Genomic DNA, 22,512 nt, shown 5'->3' with positions numbered 1-22,512 from the left:
CTACTGCTGCTGATGCTTGAAACTGCTACCATAGGTTTGTAAAATGCCTTTTAATGAAACAAAGTTATGTTAAAACAGACAAAAGATGTATTAAAAATAAAAGCTGGTAGCTTGGCTCAGTTTTTCTGGTAATTTGCATAATTAGGACACATCAGCACTGATTTTGGCTAAACTGAAGAGTGATACAAGATGAATTCTGGAACAGCTGCAAAACGTAAAGATAAGATGTTTCACTGTAACAACTCTGAAAATGCAAAGTCATGTTCCAGTTTTCTCCCCAAACTGTTAATAATTAACTGAACAGCTAGCAGATCTCCCAAACCCTAATATTAATCTACGACTTCTTCCTTCCCCGGCCTTAACACTCAGGGACATTAAAAAAAAAAAAAAAAAAAAAAAAAAAAAAAAAAAAAGCAGTATATACTCTTTTCCCACTCAACTTGAGGGAAAAAACAACCAACCAACCAACCAAGCCCTGAAATGCATAACCAAACTTTTTTTTTTTTTTTTTTTTCTGGATGAAGTCTCCAAAGTTTGTTCTAATGTCTTCAGGCTCATGCATTCCATATAGCTTGGGCCACTTGAGGCACAGTAAGTCAGGACTGCAGTCCCCCTACTCTTCCTTTCTAGTCCATGGACAAGGAAGATAACAATGCAATACTGAAGGGTTTTTATCCCAGTGAGAAGTCTAAAGTGGGACCAATCTGAAGAACAGAGACTCAACAGCTGTAGCTACGCTCAACAGCAGAGTTGTTTGTACTTCCTGCAAACAGTACTAGCTGCACTAGGAAACAACGGTAAGAGGACCAACAAAAATACTTTACATGAGACATCAATTTACATTTGAGCTCTCAGCAAGTTGTCTCTCCCAGCATTACTGTGTAGCAGAAGGGATGTATGTTTATTATAGAGCTTTCTGACCAACTCGTCAAGCCATTGCATGACCAGCAAAGCTCACGTCCTCTCTCTGTCCCCATAACCTCAGCTGCTTCCCGCATGCCCCCATTTCTCCTGAGCTCCCGAGATCACTTCCCCTCCGTCCTCCTCTCACTCGTGTCTCCAAACCACTGATCTGGGGTTGCTTGGCTTGGAGCTGCTCACATCCTCATCAATCTGTAATCCTCAGCAACAGCCAAGCCTTTTTTCAGTCTGACCAGAAATTTGGATGGCTCTCAAAGGATTTACTGGCAGCATGAGGTCCACTAGTCTTAAAATACGTTTTAGTAAGGCAGCAAGTTCAAAGGATATTTAGGTGTACCAAAATCCGTATGGTACTGCAGTGATACTCCCTACAGAGAAGCTGCTGGTTGTAGTTCAGACATTACAAAAAGCCTTAATCCTAAACCTTTTTTAATCAGGTATTGACCTTTACATAGTGGCAAAAACTAGTATTAAGTCTTCTCAGAGTCAGAGATTTTTAATTGCACAGAAATAAGGTCAGGGCGCTATTTTAAGTCAAGCAACGCCACTCTCCCAGGCCCTTATTTAGACATACTTCTCTACAGAAACCCTGTTGTGTCTTCATTTACTTTGACATGAGTTATCGGAGAGCAACTGCTAAGGAGAAACATTACTGCCTTTCAAGCAACTCCACTATCTGTTTCCCGGCTTCTTCTTTCTGTAGTGTTAGCCAATATCAGACATCTTCATGATAGAAGAAAATCCAAAACAATGCATACTTTTTACCAGCCAACACGCAAGCAGCCCCTAAGTACGTAGCATACAAAAGTAGGTCCAAGCATGAACAATTCATGGGCTCTTTTTATTTCAGTAAAACTAAAATTTACAGATTCTTAACTCATAACCATTGAGAAAGACACCCATAAAAAGCTGTATTAATAAAAACTGACGGGCTTCCAGGCCTCTAAAATATTTCAAGCGTAAGATACAATAAAAGATATCAACTGTTTACATTACAGTCTTGCTGCCTTACACACTATCACAGAAAGTAAACAAACACATTCAGGAACTTCAAGTGTACTATTAAAAAGACACCAGTAAGTGCTCCAGTTTTCTGTACCACACAACTTTATTTCAAATTCACATCTTTCTAGGCAGTGTATCCAAAAATATTTGACTAAGGAGTACCTTTAGACTGTAAATATTCTTTAACAGGGCATCAAGTCTTTCCTATCTCCAAACGACACTTAGGTTTTAGCTCATGTTATAAAAAGTAACTGTGTGGAATGTGACAAGTCATAATGTGAAATCAAAGTGCTTTAGTCCCATAGCGCAAATATACACTAGTGGTTATACAGCCATTTGTCAAAATATCTCTAACGCCAACGGTACCATTTTTGGGGGGTTTGGACTTGGTGTCATCGCACCCCACCTTGCGAAGACCCTTGGACCACTGAAGTGAGGTCTCTCTAGCTGATGAGACCATATGAGTGGACCAACAGTTTCACTTTGACAGTTCAAACAATGATGTGTCTTTTTACCATTTGCCAAATTCTCTTAGTAATTACCAAGTTCTACTGTACTACACAAGAGAAAACCACGTTCCAGTTAGCCTTTTAAAATCCAAAGGGTTTTATATTCCAGATCCCAAGGCGTGGAAGTCCTCGACTCATTTCCCCAAACCCCAACAGCTATCTGTCTCAGTAATCCTGTGCAATTATTAGCTATTTGCATATGAAGAGATAAACACTTGACCCAACAGTTCACATATAAGAATTATAAACTCTAAAAGCAGAAAGTTACTTTAATAAGATTTGGAAGTAGTTGAATGGAATGTGCTCAATTCAGAAATGCCACACTGAAGAGGACTCATGTCCAATTGAAAACCTTTTTGCAAAAGCCTAAAAAGCTATTTATCTTCTGTAGTGAAAAAAGTTTAAAATTTAAGTGTTTAATTCTCTGTTACAGAAGAATTAGCTCTGACGAGTAATATGTATGATTTTTTTTCCCCCTTTCAGACACCCAATTGTTGTATGAGTTGACAGCTTAAAAAGGAAGGGCTGGGGAAAAATTTTTGGTCCTGTCCCATGGATGTAAAGACAAAGTGCTTTGCAAAACTGACTATATCCATCACATTTGTAGCAACCAACCCAAAATGAAGGCACATGAAATCTATATTATAGCTACAATTTATAAACTAAAGCTGAATCTCTGTATCATTTTTAGTCTTTTTGCATGAAAGTAATGACCAGCACCTCTCCAGATTCAACTTTTGTTCCATGTAACTTTTCCCAGAAACAGTTAAGTGTTGCTTGCATGCCTATCAAATACTGTCATTTATTAGCTTTTGACACAAAGTGCAGATACTGGTAATCCATAGGAAGTCTGAAACTGATGAATTGCTACCACTCCCTTCCTCTGTCTCTAAAATAAAGTAAACCACGAGCAACAGCTACAGACAGCTGTTACCTTGAAAGTGCACAACTCCCAGCAGCAGTTTCCCTGTGAAGTGTTCTAGAGCTTGTGGCACGCACTTAATCAGCGTCTCAAATTTGGACTGTAACAAGTCAAAGTCTACCTACTTTCCATTCGTTACCTGACAGACACGCACAAACATTCTGAGGAAGCCAACCTGAAACATGCTTTGACAAGTGTTGTGTTGAGATTGGCAGAACCTTAACATCTAAGCATAGGTGACTTCTACCTTGAGCAGCATTTAGGATCCAGGGTGAGCTCAATACCTCATTCTTAAGGAAAGCCTCCTAGATTTCACTGGAATTGCTACCTTTAAAGCAGAGAAAAATTCAAGGTTTCGGAAAGCAGACAGACACGATGTTCAAAGCCTTAGTTATTACTTTTCTAGAAAGACAAGTTTAAAAGAACTCAAACACCATTGCTGCCACTTAACTAAAATACGTCATTATTTGGCTTTTATTGAGCATTATAAATGGGGATAAAGCTTCAGAGTTCTGGTTATTCAACTTGTACCCCCTCTCCCCCGTTTTCTACCCCCCTTCTGTTTCTCCACAAATTAATTGTAAGGGATTGGCACCTAAGTTTCTAGCAAACACAGACCTGTACTTATGGCATTACAGGACCACATCAGTTTCAGGAAGATTGCATGCAATGGTGTCTGGGCTCTTTTCTAAAAGAGAATGACTTTCCCATGTAACACATACAACACAATTTTCTGATTTTAAAAGCAGACAGTTACACAAACACTAACAAGACTTGACCAGACTGAATAAATGGAACTGCGCTAGGTCTGGCACTTGAGAATTCACAGTGATTAAAACAAAACTGCTTTGCCTAAGACAAAACATAAGATACCAACTATATAAAAGACTCTTCACTCATGTTATTGTCTATCAGTATTACAACAGTGATGAGCAAGTTCAGTAGTACCTCAGACAGCAGAGACCTCAGCACATGGTTAACTTTGTTCACTGCTTGCAGTGCATTGTTTTTTTTTTTCTTTTTTTTTTTTTTTCCTTTGCTATTCACCATGTTAAATCAGGCAATTCTTAGCGCACAAAGTTAAGCCAGGCTCAAGCCTTTGCTGGACTGAAACATGGATTCTGACTGAAAACTTATCTACGGTCTCACTTCGGGTACCCAAGTCTGTGCTCTGCCAGGTGGTATTGCTGTTAAAAAGAAACTTAAAATATACTTGCCTATTACTGAGGTGGTGTTCTTACACAGCAAGTTGTAAGGAGTTTATAGTACCAGCTGATAAGGTAAGAGCAGAACATTTGCATTTTATTTTCCCCGGTTAACTCGCTAATCCTAGATTTACGGACACGGGTTTCTGATCCAGAAGTCTGCCGTTAGAGAGAAAGCAGCACAGCTTTCAGACACCCCAGCGTTTCTCAACACACCTGACTGCCCCTTGTTTCAGCACCGAGGGCCCAGGCGAGGCAGCTGCCTCCTTGGCAGCCACCCGAGCCCTGTCGGCCCGCCGCACTGAGGGCTAAAGCAAGATGCTCGGGACCCATCTCCGCAGAGCACACGAGTCCAGAGGAGCCCCCGCCTGCAGCTGCCTTCCCTTCCATGCTACACCCCGGGGCGCGCTGGTCCGTGCGCCCACCTCCCTGATCTCCTGCTCCCCGGCCCTATCCAAAGACGTTGGACTTCGGCCTGAGCTTGAACGACGCTTTCAGGGATTTCTCCTCGTGCTCTTCCTCCTCGGTGTCACCACGGAAGGAGGGCGTGTTGTGGATGATCTGAGTCCTGAAGCGGATCTTATTAAGCCGGGGCTTCATCCGCCCGCTGCCGGAGGCTTTCCTGGTCATCTCCTTGCCCTTGCCTGGCACCGCTGCCCCATCGGTGCCCTCGGCTTCCTCCCCGGCGCTGTGGTGATGGTGGTGGTGGGAGAGCCGGTAGCTCATGAGGTTGGAGGGCAACACCTTGGAGAGCCTCCAGCGCCCGCTCCCGTTGCCGGCGGCCCCTTCCTCCTCCTCCTCCTCCTCATCCAGTGCCCCCACGAGGCTCCGCATGTCCCCAGAGGTGCCCTGCTGCAGGTACTGCGCGGCCTTGCGCCCGCTGTAGTCGCGGATGTCCACGTCGGCGTCGTAGGCGCCCACCAGGAGCTTCACCACCTCGGTGTGGCCGTGCATGGCGGCGATGTGCAGCGCCGTGTGCCCGCCGCTGGTGCGGGCGTTGATGTCCACGGGCAGCCGGTGCCTCTGGGCGAAGTTGACCAGGGTGGCCAGCAGCTCCTGCCGCCCGTGCTTGGCCGCCCAGTGCAGCGCCGTGAAGCCGGTGATGAAGTCCCTCTTGCAGCACAGCGCCGGCTCGCAGCTCAGCAGCCCCTCCAGGCTCTCCCACCGCCCGTCAGAGGCCGACAGCATCCACGCGTGCTCCAGCGGGTCCAGCGCCACGGACCCCGCCGCGCTCCCCTCCTCCTCGGCCGACGACGAGGCCACCGAGCCGCTGTCCGAGTCGCGGCCGCGGGCTGCGGCGGGCGGGGCGCCGCGCTTCAGCTGGGGCGAGCCGCCCCGCGGCGCCTCCCGCAGGCTCCTGCGGCCCCCCGGGGAGCCCCCCGCCGCCCCGGGGGAGCCCCCCGCAGCCTCCTCCTCCTCTTCCTCATCCCCCCTTGCCGGTGCAGCAGCCGGAGGAGCGGCAGGAGGAGGAGGAGGAGGAGGCGGCGGCGGCTGCCCGGCGCCTGCCCGCGGGGAGGGCGGCGGGCTCTGCCGCCCGGCGCCGCCCTCGGGCAGCCGCGGCTCGCAGAAGCGGCGGCGGAGGTGCACGTACTTGGCGCCGGTGCCGGGCTCCGGTCGGACGGTGGCCACGGCGTTGACCAGGTCCTTGAAGCGCTGCCGGGCGGCGGCGCGGCGGCCGGGCTCGGCGGGGTTGAGCCAGCCGCCGAAATGCTCCAGCAGCTCGGCGTTGCGCGCCCGCCCGCCCCGCTCCCGCAGGAACCGCACCACCGCCTCCTGGCGCAGCTCGCCGGGCTCCGCCATCTCACCGCCGACCCATCGCCATCCTTCTCCTTCTCCTCCTCCTGCTGCCGCTGCCGCTGCTGAGGGCGCGGCGGAGCCCGGCGGCCCGAGCCCCTCCTCCGGCCGGGAGGGACCGGGGCGGGCTCCCCGCCGTAGCCGCCCGCTCTCCCCCTCCGCCCCCCGGCCGCCGCTCCGCCCGTTGGGCGCCGCTCCGCCCGTTGGGTGCCGCCCGCCCTCGGCCCCGGCAGGGGGTTACCCTCATTCCCTGCCTCCCTCCTTCCCTCCCTCTCGCCTCGCCTCCCTTCCCTCCGTCCCCCCCGGGGGCCATGGCCGCCTCCCGTGATGGCCAACAGCCGGTGAGTCCCCGCCGCGGTGCCCTGGCACGCCGCTTCGCAGCCGAAATTTGCCGGGGACAGAGGGCTGGAGGAGGGCTGGAGGACCTCGGGGGTGGCACAGCTGGTGGCCCCGAGGCTTCCAAGGGCTGCAACATCGGTACCGATTTTGGGCGAGATACATGGGTTTATTTACGCCTGGAGCTTGCTGCCGTGCTGCATGCCTGGTGACAGCACAGAACAGTTCTAGGTATTGCTAAGGACAGGGGCACTTGGGTTGTTTAGGGAAAGAAGACTGGTTTTCAGCGGGTCGTTGGTTTTCTGGTGGTGGGCAGACAGACAGGCAAAGGATTTGTCTCGGGTGGTTCTTGGCTTTGTCCCGGTGCTGTGCTGCTACGCCTCGGGTACGTGGCACAGCTTGTGTGGGAGCTGGGGAAATGGAGAACGGCCACCGCTCCTTGGAAGTTTCCTTTCCTTGGAGCAACTCATCCTGGCTGGTTTCTCGCCCTGGCTGTCTGTGACACAACCCAAGGGGCGGCATAGAAGCAAGGGCCAGAGGGGGACCAGGTCTACTCTTGCTCCTGGTGCTGAACCAGCTCCAGCTAACCTTCAGCAGGGGAATGAAGGGGCTTCGTTCATATTTCCCCGCTTGCCCAGGACTTGGCTTTTGAGTATTGATTGTTTTACATCAGAGCTCCTGCTTGGAGAGGTGCATTTCACAGATACTGACTTTAAGACGTGGATAAATCCTCTGGAGTGGCGGTACGATGTAGTGCGATGCATTAACTTCATGCTAGCTTTCTCTTTCCATGCATACATGCATACAGCGACATTGAGAGTCATTGCTTCACGGGCTGGCTCTTGCAGGAGGCTGGAAAGAAGAAAAACCTAAGAGCTGAAGTTTAAGAAACATTACAAAATGTTTTTGTTGATTAATGTTTGTGTGAAGAGTGTGGAGGGAGGCGGTAAACCAGCTAAAGTGAGTGACAGTGGGACTTGAGGGTCCCCAAGATGTGCTGAGGGACGCACGTAGATGGAAGGCGTCAGAGAGGAGAAAACTAAAACCAGAGGTGTAAGATAGGTCTGTAATGGAGGGGAGTGACTTAGTCCTAGCTTTATATGTAACGGAGTGACATCAAATAAGGTTTTCTAGTTTAACACATGTGAAATTGTTAAAGTATTTCTTTCTCTCCTGTGGGAAGGATTTTGTTTTAAGTCCTTTCACAAAAGAAATGCAAAATCACTCTCAGAATGCAGCCTGACCTTACCCTGTAAATCTGTTTACAATCAGGCTACACGAAGTCTGAGATGCAAGCATTCAGTACTTCCAATTCTTGAAATTTTGACTTCTGGGAAAGTTCTGGCAGCTATTGCAGCCGTACAACAGCACACAATGCTTGCCATTGACTAATTAAAAAGGAGGCAAAAAGGCCTCACTGCAGTCAGATGCCTGCAGATAGCAGCTGCCATTCTCACATCCAGCACCAGCACTGCTTTCTCATGTGGACAAGGAAGGTCTGCATCAGGGTGGCTGCGGTCGAGGGCTCTGGCTCTTGTGCAGAGACTGAATTGCTGCTCTCCAGGAGAGAAACCCAGTGCTACAGCTGCAGCACACCCAGCTGAGCCAGCACAGCCAGACCAGCATAAATCTTCACAAGTGACAGCAGTCACGGTGTCAGTCCTGAGTATTTTGCCTTATCGCGGTCATCTCAGAGGGCAGCGGCAGATTTCAGTCCTTTTCTTTGTTTTTCTCCTTACCTCTAGCAAAGGAGGAACAGGTACGGCATGTGCTGGATTTTCAGGTTACTCAATCATGTGCGAAGAGAGGCCTTTGCGGCGTTTGCAAATGCATACGTTGCTGTCTGTGAAATCACCTCCTCACAAGTGAAAAACGAGCAAGGTATTTCTGCATTTTTGCTTGTTTGTTCCTAAATACCTTAAAACACAGTCCAGCAGTTCTTTTCAGTAGCAGCCTGCACACTGTGACTCCTGTTCTCCGCTGAGGGGGCTACAGCTTTTTCCTCTACCTGGCCTGGGGGATTTCAGGGGGTTCGTGGAGATTCTGCACTGCTTCAAGTCTTTTCAGACAGAAGCTCAGGGCAAAAATGTCACTTTTTTTTTTTTCTTTAAGGCTCCTTCTAAGATATTTCCATATATACATACATATATATAGAATCAGACATATATATGTATGTGTGGATCAAGGAAATACTGTGGCAACCTATGATTTAAGGCAAAGTAAGCTGTCTTGTGTGTTAAAGTGGGTTAGAAAAATAAAATTCTAGGTACACCAGAATGTCATGTAAAAAGTCACTTGCAAGAGCCGCTAGAAGAATTCTGAGCTCATGGTATTTGGACCAGTCCCTAAAAACTGGCTACAATTTCTGTCATTCTGAATAAATTACTTGATAACTGTGAGTTAAATTTGTCAAATGAGTTTTCATTGGAGCGTCTTTTGGCCATTACTTCTTTATTTCCTATGGAATGTTTTTGGAATGTGTTGTTTCATACTTGACTCGTGCATGTTGCTTTTTGTTTTACAGAATAGGCCAATGTATTAGTTCTATGTGATTTTAATGTATTTCCTTTCTTACTCTGCATCTTCATAGACTTTTCTTTCTGTATTTTTCTACATCCCATATGTTTTTGGTTCCCTTCCTTCTGTGTTGTTTTGCCAAGATTTCCTTTCTGTTCCCTCTACTCATCCCATCAGTTCTTCTCTTCATGCATGTATCTGAATAGCGAGACGTTGTTGGTATGCATACATGCACCATGCACGTACGTGGTAAATTTTGACCACCCAAAAATGGAAAATAATTTTGAGTAGAAAAAAAACCCTCCGTTTCGAGGCAGTAGCGACATTAATATTCATTGAGTTAAACATAATGGTATTAGGGAAATAGTTGATTATAGCGGAGTAATGCGATTCCCTGGTTTAATGAATGCCCACAGCTGTTTGTTGTAGTGGGGATCACAGGGCACTGAAAGAGCTGTGTCTGGGGTGCCCGTGGGCATGCTGATGTTGTCTTCTGCCTCCATGTGCCATCCGCCTGTGCAGCGTTACGGGCCCGCCTGGCTGGCATCTACTTCTATTTTCTCTAAAGCTTTAGAGGGTGCTTTTCAGTGGTCTTTGCTGATGATTATTTGCTTGGGCTGCGAGTCTGGTTCTGCAGGAGGCTTATATAGGAGACGTATATAGTCTGAGACCCATTTTTTATTTATTTTTAATATGAGCTTGGAGGGAGGCCGGTCTCCAAATCAGGACCGTAGGACTCAATGCTGTCATGACTGTCACGTGGAGAAAGGATGTATAATTGTGCAAAGAGAGTCTTCTAAATGGGAGTGACTGAGACTTTGGCTCAATTGAACTACACGGTGTTTCTTGTAGGTTTAACAGTCTAAATTAAGAGCTTTTATTGGGACATTTTTGGTGAAACTGGTTCCTGGAAAATCAATTGTCTTAGGACAGCTATGTGAACACTTTAGGAGCAGTTAAAATCCCTAAAAAAGTAAACATATTTTAAAATAGAAATAGATTCTGAATCTTTGTTTCTAGCTTTTCTTCGAATTTCACTACTAATATAGTGGTTTTTTTTTGTGTGTGCGCCTCCTGCCAGAAATCTCCTCATTGTAGGCATTATAATCAAGTCAACTCTGCCCACTTTTTTGGAATGACTTAATTAGGCTATGCTTCTTACTGTCTGTCTGCAGAAGTGATTTTCATAGACCATGACTGTTCCTTTTCTGATCCTCCTTCAGCTTGTCAATCTTCTCGTTAAGATGCGAACGCTAGAGCAAGACATTTAAGCACGTTCTCACGACGGATATAAGTAATACAGCCCCCTGCTTGAAATTCCTGCAGTTACGTAGCTGGTGGTTATATACGTTCTCCCGCTGACATTCTCATTGTCAGGCCGTATGGAGATGGTGATGTGTGAGGCTGGGGGCGGAGGTGTTGGCGGTGGTTTGTTGGTTTACGGAGTCATTACCTCTGGCAGAAAGAACTGGGAAGAGTGATCTCGTCATTAAGGTGCTGTAGGTGGGCCGAATGAGCTTCATGTTCTTGCGGCCTTTCCTTTTATCGTCTCAGCTAACAGCGTTGTGCCACGCACAGAGTGAAGATGACATGGCTGGCTTGCCTCCCTCCCCTAGGCCAGGGCTGGGGACAGCCGCGTGTAAAACCCTGCTGTTGTGTCGGGGAAGTTCTTCTAAGCTCTGGGTGCTGTAATCTGCTTTTACAGCTTAACGGGGCTTTTCTGTCTGGTGTCAAGGTTTCGTCTGAAACGACACAGTACTTGCAATACACTTCTGTATATTTACATTTCCAGAAAAACGGTTTTCATTTTCACTCCTGTGTGGTGTCATTAAATTATCTTTTATGTACTGAAGAAAGACATAAACATGGTATTTTTAAAATACTGATTTTGAAATGTCTCAGAATATCTTGACCTATTGTAGAAATTGTTACTCACTTTCCTGACTGAAATACGTATCCATAAGAATTAGCTTTGGGAGGAACTCAGAAATACAAATAAATTAACCATCCTAGACCTCTGATATGATTTTTTTAAACAGTGATACAGCCATATTGTTTTTAGAAACAGCCATAGTTTTCGAGGCTCAGCACAGAGAAGGTACCTTGTTTTGCATCTTCGTTATTTCCCTTTGTCCTCTGTTTCACAGACATGCTGACAAATTTTGAGATAAACAGCTAGTGTAACAGTGGAATAACTATTTTTCAGTTTTATTCCCAGAAAACGATACATTTGGGCTGATTGCTAGATAGCAGTTAATCTCTTTCTTCCTCTTGAAAATGAAATTTATGGAGGCAGTGGCTATGAGGACTGCTGCCGTCTGTTTTTCCACCTAGCCAGTACAGCAGACACAGCTGTAATACTGGTTCTCTCAGTCTACGCAGTTTTTAATCCTGTCCTCGTGTATTGTGGGTGATGCAGTATTTTTAATGACCTTCGGAAATGGTCAGTAAGGTTGTGGGTTTTGTTGGTTTGTCCATGGAAATTCAAGTGGGCTTGAATGAAATTTGGTTCTTCCTGCTCTAGACTGTTTGTTTTTGTGGAGAGTAACCAATGATTAGGCAGTGATTTTGAGGGTAACCCAGCAGAATTTGGATTTGGGCTGGTGACTGCACGTGAAAGGCCTCCCTTCTACAGCTATGCTGAGCCTCTTTTACTGTCTTTGGGTGTGGAGTCCTAATGGTTGGCTTTAGGAGAGCTTATTTTGGTGGTGACAGAGGTTGTTTGAGTGTTAGACTGTGTTAAGTGTAGTTGTGCCCTGTCTGTCACACTGTATGTTCTTGGCTTGTCTTGGACACTTGTCTTTAAATGATTAGGATGCTGCAGTCGTCAACATTTCTCTGCCCCTCTTAATAGTCATTTCGTTATAGTAGAATACCTTGTGGAATTTCATGTTCAGCCATGCTGTGTATGAATGTTTTATTTTTTTTTCTCTTCAATTCTCATGCTTTGCTTACCCATATTTTTCATCATTCTATTAGTCTAAATGGAGTTATCTGACCAAATTGGTCTGAAATCAGAGCTAGTGCAGTCAGTACTTCCACACGAGAAGTCTCGTGCAAAACAAGAGGGTAACTATTTGCTGTAAGTGATGTCCCCATCCTTCTAGCAACAAGAAGTCTGAAACTTTTGATGCATACCTGTTATAAAAGGTGACACTTCTGGGGGCTTGTAAGTATTAAATGAAAATGTTTCTGCTCTTGGCTATGTACATGTTCCCAGGAACCAATAAAGGCATGCGGGTTGGAAACAGAAGAGGCAGAATAGCATGGGCCTATTGCTTTTTACACATTTGATATGGAATGTTTCTTTAAAAACACAGTTCGTGTGTATGAACCAAGATGTTTCCTTTTCATCTTAAATGCTTTTTGTATGGGCATTGCCTTGGTGTTGTGATGCAGGAATTCCCAACATTTTAAACTGACTGTGCTCCTCCAGACATTTCTAATAATGTATATTAGAGTTCTGGTGTGGAGGTAAGGTACTATTTTATATAAATAATAATTGCCGTTCCAGATACTCAGAATATAGTTAACATACCTTCCTTGTGATTATGGTCCCTTTTTTGAAATCTGCCTATTAAGGTGTTTTAAAATGCTTTTTTCTTTATTTCTAAGAGCAAATCATCTATAATCTACTGTTCTATGGTTTTCAATTTACGTTTTTAGTTGGGCTTGTCTGCTTTATTTCATTCTTTTTTTTTTTCTTTCTAAAACATGGTCTTCATTTTTACACCATGAATAGTCATGTGAAGTAAGTCTGAGTATTTTCTCAAGTGAAGGGATAAAGTTGTTTTGACAGATTTTTTTTTCTGGACTTTTGCTTTTATTGGTTCCTTGTAAATTATAAATTCTAGCTTATTAGCAGAGTTCTTTTGTTGCCCTTACTAATTGCTTTGCAACTCACTTTGCTAATACATTTTTCAATATTTTATTTAATAGCAAAATGATGGATATCGATCCTTATCCTTGTCTGGTCATGTTGGTTTTGATAGTTTACCTGATCAACTGGTTAACAAATCCATCAAGCAGGGCTTCTGCTTCAACATTCTTTGTATCGGTAAGTAATAGATGGAGTTTTTAAGGTTTTGGTTGCAAACTATGTCTTTCCTAAGGAAGTGACTGAAATTTAAATCCATTTGCAATGTTTAGTGCTTTCAATAAACATGAACTATAATTCCATCCTTGCCTCAACTTTGCTTGTTTGTATCAATCCTTTGTTTTTATAGTTATATTTTTGTAAACAATGTGAAGACCCAGAATGTTGAAAACATAAACTATACACTTATTGATTTATGGGCAGCTTCTTGGATTCGTTTGAGTAAACGGGGCTACACTCAGTTTTTACCGTAGCAGAGTTTTAGATCAGGAAGTCCTAAAATCCACGGTGATGATACTGACATATTTCTATACTTACCAAATGCTTGTTCTGGTATTTCACCTGTCTTCATAAAAACTTGTTGTTGAACCCTGTGGTTTCACAGCTGCTCAGTTTTTTGAATTCAACTGGATATTTGTTATATCCAGTTTTTCATAAATTTTTCATAAATTTTTCATAAATTTTTAAGTTGTTGCGATTTTTCATAAATTTTTAAGTTGTTGCGATAACGCTTTATATACTTAGCAGGTATTTTATGTGCAAAATTTCTACCCCAACTCTTCTGTTTAACTTTAGGAGAAACTGGAACCGGGAAATCGACCTTAATAGACAGTCTGTTTAACACCAGATTTGATGACCCGGTGTCAACTCATTTTCAGCCAAATGTAAGACTTAGAGCCCAGACATATGAACTCCAGGAAAGCAATGTTCGTTTGAAACTAACCATTGTAAATACCGTGGGCTTTGGTGACCAGATAAATAAAGAAGATAGGTAAGTGTTGTCTTGTTTCCATGGTGAGCAGAAGCCCTGGTCTTCAATTCCAGTTTGATTTTTCTCCTTGCTTTGTAGTAAATATTTTTCTTACGTGCATTCCAAATACTTGGTTAACTGTTTTCTCTGTGCACCAAGGCAGGCATATTTTTCTTCTCGTTGAGGAAACAGTTTGAGAAATTAGCTGAACTCTGTCCCCTCTTTATGATACAATATTTTATAAATATGTGTAAATAAAATGTGCAATAATGACTAGAGTTTCTTTTGGGGTGGAAGGGAGAAGGCCTACAGGGGTACTATTTAAACAACCAAATAGGTTATGAGGTACAGTACATTATGTAGAATATATATAGTGTTTTTTTTTTAAATTATTGGCACATATTAAAGATGTCAGACTGGAAGGAACATCACATGGGCTCCTGAAGGAGTTTGTTTTTATGTTGGACAACTTAACTAAAAGATGTAGAGGTACAATGCTATTTTTTTTTCAGAACTTGTTTTTGAGTCTCTGCTTTCATGAATTGGAGATTTTAAAATATTGAATGGCACCTCAGCAAATCTTGTTTCTTTCACCATATTTGTAATGAATTCTAGCAGTCCTGTGCTATATGAGTGCCTAAACAGTGGCTATTATAAGTGAAAGTTAGAGAGCCATGGTATGATTGTCATGAGATCTCTATCCTATGATATGATAAGGAAAATAGCTACTTCTAGAGACTTGGATGAATGCGATGTAAGTGGATATTAGTATAGATATTGGTGTTGATGTGTGTTGTGTTGTATTGTAGGAAGCTGCCTTTTAACCCTTCTTCATTACTCTTGGATACCACAACTACTGTTGAATTTTGATCACATTTGATCTGGTTTATAAACTTTTTGTAGCAGCAGAACTGTGAGGGCATGCTGCTTGTACGTCCAGCAACATTTTCTTTTTGAAAGCAGATTACAATCATGTTCTAAGTAGGATAAAATTTACTTAAACTGTACATATATTGCAAATCAGATTTTCATTCTTCTCTCACATTCCTCCTTTTCAATTTTTGTTTATTAAGAGCTCTCTCATGTACAGTACTTCATCTTCAGAAGATATTGGAAGTCCTATTTCTTGGTACTGGTAATTGCATGTTCTTTCTTTTCTTGTATTGTGTCTAAAGAGTTTCTTGTACCTTTCCTGTATCTAAGAAGTCTGCAGTTGCACAGCTTGATTGATGAAGTTTATAAAACATCACTTGGGAAGACTAATAATAAGCAAAAGTAACTTTACATAGCTTTTTTTTCACTAGTAGTAGCTAGAGAATATATTATCTATATTAGGCGCACAATTAATTTTTGAGTAGTCTCTCAGAAATTAGGATCACTCGGTACATTTAATTTTCTGATATACTATGTAGATATATAGGCATGCTGTTGAATTGTAAAGTGAAAATCCACAAAAGAATACAAGATGAATTCCTTTCTTAGCTTTGCTCAGCTTAGGAGTAGGTAATATCTGATTGCTAAACTTTATTGTATTTCTTGCAGCTATCAGCCAATAGTGGATTATATAGATGCCCAATTTGAAGCCTATCTCCAGGAGGAACTGAAAATTAAACGTTCTTTGTTTAGCTACCATGATACTCGCATCCATGCCTGCCTCTATTTCATCTCACCTACAGGCCATTCCTTAAAAACTCTAGATTTGTTAACCATGAAAAGTTTAGACAGCAAGGTAAGACTTCAAAATAGTGCTAAGGATTTGTCATATTTTCTGAATCATTGTGCAGCTTGTAGATGTGTTACCACATTAGTTTTATATCTGTGTGTTTGATTGTAGGGTGTCTTTTTTGGTGCTGGTGTAACTTAAGTTCAGAACCAATTAGTTCAGCAGACAATTTGAGGTTCATCGCCTAGTTATTTACGAATCAAAACAACAGAGACATCCTCTTCAGGATAAGTTTGAAAAAAAAGAAACACAGAATGGTTTAAAAAAAGAAAATAAATGTATTAATTGTTCTTTTACCAAACTGTTAACATCTTACAGTGATTGGACAGGGTACCATCCATGTGTGCTGTAATCTTTCTAATAAAGTTTGATTTTAGTACGCTGTTGAAATCTGTGGCTGCTGAAATGTTGGCATATAAAAAGCTTTGCAGCATTGTGAAGAACTTTATTAAATATAACTGAATAGGTAAGTGCCTTGAGAAGATCACCTTGCCAGCCTGATTTTTTCTACAATACACTGCATTAATGTTTTAAGCTTCACATCTTGATTTGTTTGGAAAGCTTTAAAATAGTATTTTCTAGTGTGTTTGTTTACTTGTACTTTCTAGATTCGTATGATTCTTCCTGTAATGTGTTTGTGTGAATTAGATGAAAGTAAATATTTAAGCCATCTTAAGAAGTATTATATCATTCGATAGAAGTGAGAAATTGTCTAGTAACAGTTGAAATTTTTAAGAAATTTGTAATCTTCAGTGTTCTTTCTGTTCCCATTGCCTTTTCCTTTGTGCTTTCCTTTTACTCTATATTTTTACTGTTCGTTTATGTGAACATAAGTGTAAATCTTAATGTGAAGACACCTACCAATATACTTAAATGAATCTGCAAGCTACCAACCACTAATAATTTCAAGTATAAGTATTTTTTTTCAGTCTCTGTAGCATAAAGGGACAACAGGTCCCTTGACATTCATGTAAGGTGTTATGTGAAAATCCTAGTTTAGAATAATAGTATATTTTCTTGAAATGGGGAAAAAAAGTATTTCAGACAAAATGATGATCAAAAGAGGCTAAGTTTGGTTCTAGAAAACAGGCAAGTTAAGTGCATGGGCAAAATGTAACCTTTATCCTGGTGACTTTATATGGTCATTTTAGTTAAACTTGGGTCTGCCTTGCTATTGAATGAAGAAGTAGTAGTTGCTTCTTCACGGTGTGCATGCTTAAGTGCTTTCAGCAGCCAGTTCCCTGGACGGAACTGATTTAAACTGAAAGCTAAATATTTTTGCTTGGTTAGGGAACTGATCAAGCTGAAAAGTATCTGGCTCCGTGGACAGCTGCACTAATTTAAGTTCTGCCTGGAAGAGAGCAGCTGCAGGCATGTGGAAGATCAGGGCTGCTGCTTCAGTTGCAGATGTAGATTTTTTTTTTTTTTAATGTAGGATTAAAGTGATTTTATATTAATGGCTTACAGCTTTCTAGCAAAATTCAGTTTTGTTAGTAGTGGGACTTGTAACGGTGGAGAAAGCTGGAAGGAGTCTGTAAGTGTCCAAGTGAGCAGCAGGCGTAGAAAGGAGCACTGGGACTTGGGGCACATCTGGATGTGGTCCAAACCAAAACCCTTTAAGCCTCCTGTTAGTACAGGTGTGTGCTTTCAATTAATGTTTTTCTTGGATGAAAGTACTGAGATACTAGTAATCAAGTAAACCTTAAGCGCTGCAAGCAGAAGTAAATCTTGCTTAACAGATTAAGAAAAAATAACCATTTCTGTTGCTTATCTAAAGTCAGAGTAGTACTGCTTTTAAATTTGAATGACAGGTGTGATTTAACATCAATATTGATAGCTGGAATCAGTTTGCGTCGATCTTGCATTCTTTTGTTACTTGCCGCCACAGCAGTCTTCCTCTGCTTTTCTTTGTCCGGCCGGTCTCTGCTGGTTGTGAGTGGTTTGTGTTGAGATGACAGAGTCAATTTCAGTTCAAGGATTCTCTCCCATCCATTTTTAAAGCTACACAGTGGAAAACCTAAATCGATACACCTCAACTAATCTAGATGGAGCTCTAAGTTTCTCTTAGGTGTAATAGGTCGTTTATACAATCTTAATTCAGTCATAAAAAATAAAAAATAAAGCATTTTGATTTTGGATGTTTTACAGCATATGTGCTTAGGCTGCATAGGCTGCACAGTTAAGGCCTAGCACTAGGTAGTCTTAGAAGTCATGCTTTGTTGGTATGCTTTCTCCTTCCTGACATTTTGCTTAGGACATTGAGAAGACTTATTTCAAAAACATTGAATCTCAGAATTGCCTCACCTGGATTGAGGTTTTTAATTGTAAATAAGGTATTTGCACTAGACGAAACTGGGAAGGGAAAAGCCCTAGGGGCAGAAAGATAAAATATGCGAGGATGAGAAACTTCTAGTTTAAGAAAAAAAAAGGATAGTTTTATTGATACTGATTTTGAGACTTTTTTTTTTTTTCTGAAATTGAAACACCATTTGTTTTGTGCAGAGTTAGGGGGAGAGCACAAGATTTGTCTTCCTGAAATACTCCTGAAATGAGATGCTAGACCTTACGCATATCTACCTTGCAAGCACTTGTTAGCATGATCAGCTATGTTTCTAGGAGGGTTGTTTGTTTGATTTAGTACTTATTACTTTTTCCCTATCCTCTTGACACAGTTCAAGTCTTTTTTTTTTTTTTTTTAGTCTTTCTGTCTTGCAGTCCCAGAAAAATTACTGAATTGGGACTTGAAATTCCATTCTTAGGAATTTCCATTCAGACAGAATAGTCAGAACAATGAAAAGAATGTGTTTGTGTATACTGGGGGGAATTTCTTCCTTTTTTTAAAAAAAATCTATAATCAAGGAACTATGCAAAGCTCTCAAATCTTCTGAAAACTGGAAGAATTGTTTGTATTGTTCCACCAGAATTTTGGACTTTGACTTTAATTCTTCGTATCTTGTTAGGAAAAGTGCCTATTTTGGAAGTGATGATAGGAAGATTATAGATGCCAAATTATTCTTAAAAATACTGAGTTGCTGTCGTAACTATTTAGCAAATAGGGCAATTTACAGCAGTAAGATTGCATGTGGAATTCTGAATAATGACTGTAAAAACTTGTAGGCAAGATTATTCAATCTCGGTCGTTCCAACCCTCAGCAGATGCTTGTGAAACTCACTGTGCTAGGGGCTAAAGTAAGAGCTATGGTAAGAGCTATGGTAAGAGCTGTGGGTGATGGTGGTGAGATAACAGGGTGTTGTATCTGAAATAAATGAACCCAGGGAAGAGGCTGAAGGCGTGCAGAGCTTGGTGCTCAGCTTCCTTTTCTGTGTGCGTTTAAATTTTTAGCTTTCATTTAACACCCAAACTATGTCCCCCAGTGATATGAACTAAAAAACAAACTATTTTTAACAAAGGTATAAATACTTAATATCATTTTGGTAGTAGGTAGACATTGCTGATCTTTTCTTTGAGTACTCCGCTGTATGAAGTCTCCTTCATTTTTCTTTTCTCAGAGTCAATTAAGAGGGAATATATTAAATAATGTGTCATTGTTTTGTTAAGATGATGCCAATGAATAATTTTTTATGGTTTGTGAAGCTTTGTTTGGTTATTGTTGAAACTCACCAGATACTGATGGGAAAATTTTAGACTGAGAGGAAAGTTTTGAAGAGCTTATCACCGAATAATTACATTCATAGAAGCTGTCATCTCAAAATTGAAGTCTTACACATTCCATATAATTTATGTCGTTAACAGGTGAACATTATACCAATTATAAGCAAAGCAGACAGCATTTCGAAAACAGAACTGCAGAAGTTCAAGAACAAACTCATGAGTGAATTAGTTAGCAACGATGTCCAGATATACCAGTTTCCAACTGATGATGAAACCGTTTCTCAAATTAATACCGTCATGAATGTAAGTAAATGGCACTGACGTTAATATTTCTGTGTTAAAGCATCACTCTCTAGTGCTGACTCATGCCCGTTCTTCCACAATTATTCTGAGGCGTATGGGTTTGTATTTGCAGCAAGCTGGATATTTATTTTCTCTCTCCTTAAAAAGCTCCTGTGTTTTTGGGCTTCCCTTCCCCTCCCTCCCCCAGTCTTCTTGTCTCTCTGCTCTTGATGCTGCTAGTTTTAGGAGGCTTCTTCTTTTCTGGCTCAGCAACAGAGAAGAGGATCTCCCTCAGAAATACTTTTCCTAGTTTCTGGATAATTAACACATAATTACTAACATAAGTGGACAGATTGGATTTGCTCTTTTTCATACCGAACGTTGTCTTACATCTGTTATGGAAGGTATTAAAGTGACTCACTTCTCCAGTTTTCTCTGGTCTTCATGATTGCAAATCTTTTTTTTTTTTTTTTTTTTTCCTTTTATCTGTTGCTTTCCTTCCAAATGAGGACAAATTTTCTTTGGGAATTACTTAAATATACTTTGGCCTTTTTTGCTGCTGTGCTTTCAGATTGTCCCAGTGGTACCTGCCAGGTTAAACTAAGCTTGTAAAGCTAGACTTGAGTATTTTGAGAACTCTGTCTATCTATGTTCATCTGCATATGTTTTAATCTTATCCCAGCGTGTACTCGAGTCTAAAAGCGGGGAGGAGGAACTGAGATGTGGAAGTATATGGCTCTGCAGCCACAGCCTCCATCCCTTGTGCCAGGGACTCTGAACATTATTCAGAAACAGAGCCTTCTGAAGGCTCTGTAGGCAGAGGTTGTTTTCTGTTACTTAGGCAGTCTCACACTTTTCTAAGGATTTGTTCCTAGTTAGTGATACATCTTTATTCGGTCAGTTGTAGTGGGTCAGCACCCAGACAGGCAGCAGCCGGTCCTGTATCTGGTCACTTGGCAGAGCCCATAGCAGTAACAACATCTCGGGTCCAGACCTGTGATTGTCTCCCGGCTGATACCACTGATTCAAGCTCTGGTTGTGTACAAGTCAGAGTGGCAGAAACATTTATTTACTGGTGATGCTCTTCCTGATTGAGCCCAGGATGGCGTTGGCCTACTTTGCTGTAAGGGCAGACCTGCTGGATCAGGTTCCACCTCTTGTCCACCAGGATCCCCATGTCTATTTCTGCCAAGTGGCTTTCCAGTCAGCCCTCAGCATCTGGAGTATGGGTTTGTTCCTCCTGAGAAGCAAGACTTGGCATTTCCTTTGGTTGAACTGCACCATGTTCCTGTCAGCCCATTTCTCCAGCCTGACAGGTTCCCCTGAATGGCAGCACAGCCGTCTGGTCTATCAGTTGCTTCTCCTGGCTTTGTCATTGTAACTTGACTTTTGAATGAGTGGTTTGCCTAGCAAAGAAGATCCCTTCAAAGGAGGGTTTGGCTCGAAACTGCCTTTTTCTGAAATGGTGTTGTGTCGTGTCCCCCCCCCCCCCAGTTTATTTTTGAAGTGTTTGCTTTTCAGTTCTTACGTAAGAAAAAATAAAAGATAAGGCCGTGTTGGTGTGACTTTTACAGGGTCACTTGCCATTTGCTGTAGTAGGAAGTACAGAAAAGGTGAAAATTGGAAACAAAATGGTGAAAGCTCGTCAGTACCCTTGGGGCATCGTAGAAGGTAACTGAATTCTCAAAGGTATTTTTATGTTTTTGTGTTAATTTTATTTTTAAATTATATAATTCACTAATTTTAAAAGTGGCTGTTATTGGCCACTCCCTGTCATATCGATTGTATTTTGGGTAAACAGTTTAGGGAATTTAGGAATTAATATTTGAGGTCTGCAGTAACTGGTAGTTTCAACACTGATGCATCCCTGGAATCAAGCTTTGAGGTGGTATATGTAATATTGAGGTAGGTTAGTATTGTGGCAGTGCCTCCAGTGCTACCAAATTTTAAAGTTTCATGAACAGAAGAGCAAAATTTTAAAGTTTCATGAACAGAAGAGCAAAAAAAAAAAAAAGAGAAATTGTTGTTCAATTCAAATGGGAAATCAGGATATATTCGAACATGTTTACTGGTACTTACAGTTACTGCTTCAATATCTATATTAGAAATTACAGGAAAGTTTAAGAGGTACAACAAATACTGATACCTTTTCCTGGAAGTATAGCTAGTAAACAAAATAAAAGGATCTCAGTGTTTGAAATATATTTGGATAATTTATGTACTTGTGTATAATAATTCAATCTCCCTCTTGTAACTGATTAGTGGAAAAAGAGAACCACTGTGACTTTGTGAAGCTTCGTGAGATGCTTATTTGCACAAATATGGAAGACCTAAGAGAGCAGACTCATGCACGCCATTATGAGCTGTACAGGCGCAGCAGACTGGAAGAGATGGGCTTCAGAGACACTGGCCCTGAGAACAAACCAGTAAGGTAAAGGCTTGGCACTGGCTTTCAGCTTTCGCTCACTTTGCATTTGACTATATCAATGCAGTACAGAACAAGGTTCGTACTTCCAAGAGGTTCATACATACAAGGTTCATACAGTTGTTCTAAGAAAGAGAATATTTATATTATTTCTTTATTTCTTAATCAGAGTAATATGTACATGTTCATTCAGTTACCTTAATGGAGCAGGTTATGGGATTATATGAGCATTACTTTTAAAGGCATATGAACTTGTTGTATTTCTGAAATATATGTCTGTTACAATAAAAGTGAGGATTTTAATTTTCAGCAAGGAGGATGTTCATTTTCCTTAGGTATGTGCACCTTATGCCTTTTAAAATATTTTCATTATACACTAGAACGCTGTTCTACTTTTTCTCTTAATAATGTCT

General features: G+C 41.9%; 2 protein-coding genes across 8 annotated transcripts in view; one reads left to right on the top strand and one right to left on the bottom strand.

Moving 5' to 3' along the window:
* Positions 1-1,743: 1,743 nt before the first annotated feature.
* Positions 1,744-6,461, bottom strand: SOWAHC (sosondowah ankyrin repeat domain family member C). Its single transcript, XM_035335549.1, has 3 exons — positions 6,124-6,461; positions 6,000-6,084; positions 1,744-5,954 (listed from the first exon to the last, which is right to left on the bottom strand). The coding sequence occupies exons 1-3, from the start codon at positions 6,360-6,362 to the stop codon at positions 5,013-5,015; spliced, it is 1,266 nt and encodes a 421-aa protein (XP_035191440.1). The 5' UTR covers positions 6,363-6,461; the 3' UTR covers positions 1,744-5,012.
* A 144-nt stretch (positions 6,462-6,605) lies between these two features.
* Positions 6,606-22,512, top strand: part of SEPTIN10 (septin 10) — a 29,088-nt gene continuing 13,181 nt past the window's right edge. The window contains exons 1-7 of one of the 7 annotated variants that reach the window (XM_035317211.1): positions 6,606-6,697; positions 13,149-13,266; positions 13,834-14,077; positions 15,599-15,785; positions 19,534-19,695; positions 21,249-21,345; positions 21,937-22,105. In XM_035317211.1, coding sequence (XP_035173102.1) covers positions 6,668-6,697; positions 13,149-13,266; positions 13,834-14,077; positions 15,599-15,785; positions 19,534-19,695; positions 21,249-21,345; positions 21,937-22,105 — 1,007 coding nt within the window. In that variant the 5' untranslated portion in view covers positions 6,606-6,667. Of the gene's footprint in view, positions 6,698-13,148; positions 13,267-13,830; positions 14,078-14,464; positions 14,503-15,129; positions 15,192-15,598; positions 15,786-19,533; positions 19,696-21,248; positions 21,346-21,936; positions 22,106-22,512 lie in introns of those variants that run through there. The other 6 variants (XM_035317205.1, XM_035317218.1, XM_035317245.1 and 3 more) reach the window with 6 other exon arrangements.

The sequence above is a fragment of the Oxyura jamaicensis genome, chromosome 1 (genome assembly GCF_011077185.1).
Source record: "Oxyura jamaicensis isolate SHBP4307 breed ruddy duck chromosome 1, BPBGC_Ojam_1.0, whole genome shotgun sequence".
Taxonomy (NCBI): Eukaryota; Metazoa; Chordata; class Aves; order Anseriformes; family Anatidae; genus Oxyura; species Oxyura jamaicensis.
Note: the sequence above shows the minus strand (reverse complement) of the source record. Positions and strands in the feature narration are given on the sequence as shown.

Excerpts from the sequence above, each read along its gene's own strand:
- SOWAHC (XM_035335549.1), bottom strand. The coding sequence starts at position 6,362 with ATGGCGGAGCCCGGCGAGCTGCGCCAGGAGGCGGTGGTGCGGTTCCTG. Across the intron at positions 6,085-6,123 it reads CTCCGCCGCCGCTTCTGCGA|GCCGCCCTCCCCGCGGGCAG; the intron begins GCCGCGGCTGCC and ends GCGGCAGAGCCC. Across the intron at positions 5,955-5,999 it reads CTCCTCCGGCTGCTGCACCG|CCCGGGGCGGCGGGGGGCTC; the intron begins GCAAGGGGGGAT and ends GCGGGGGGCTCC.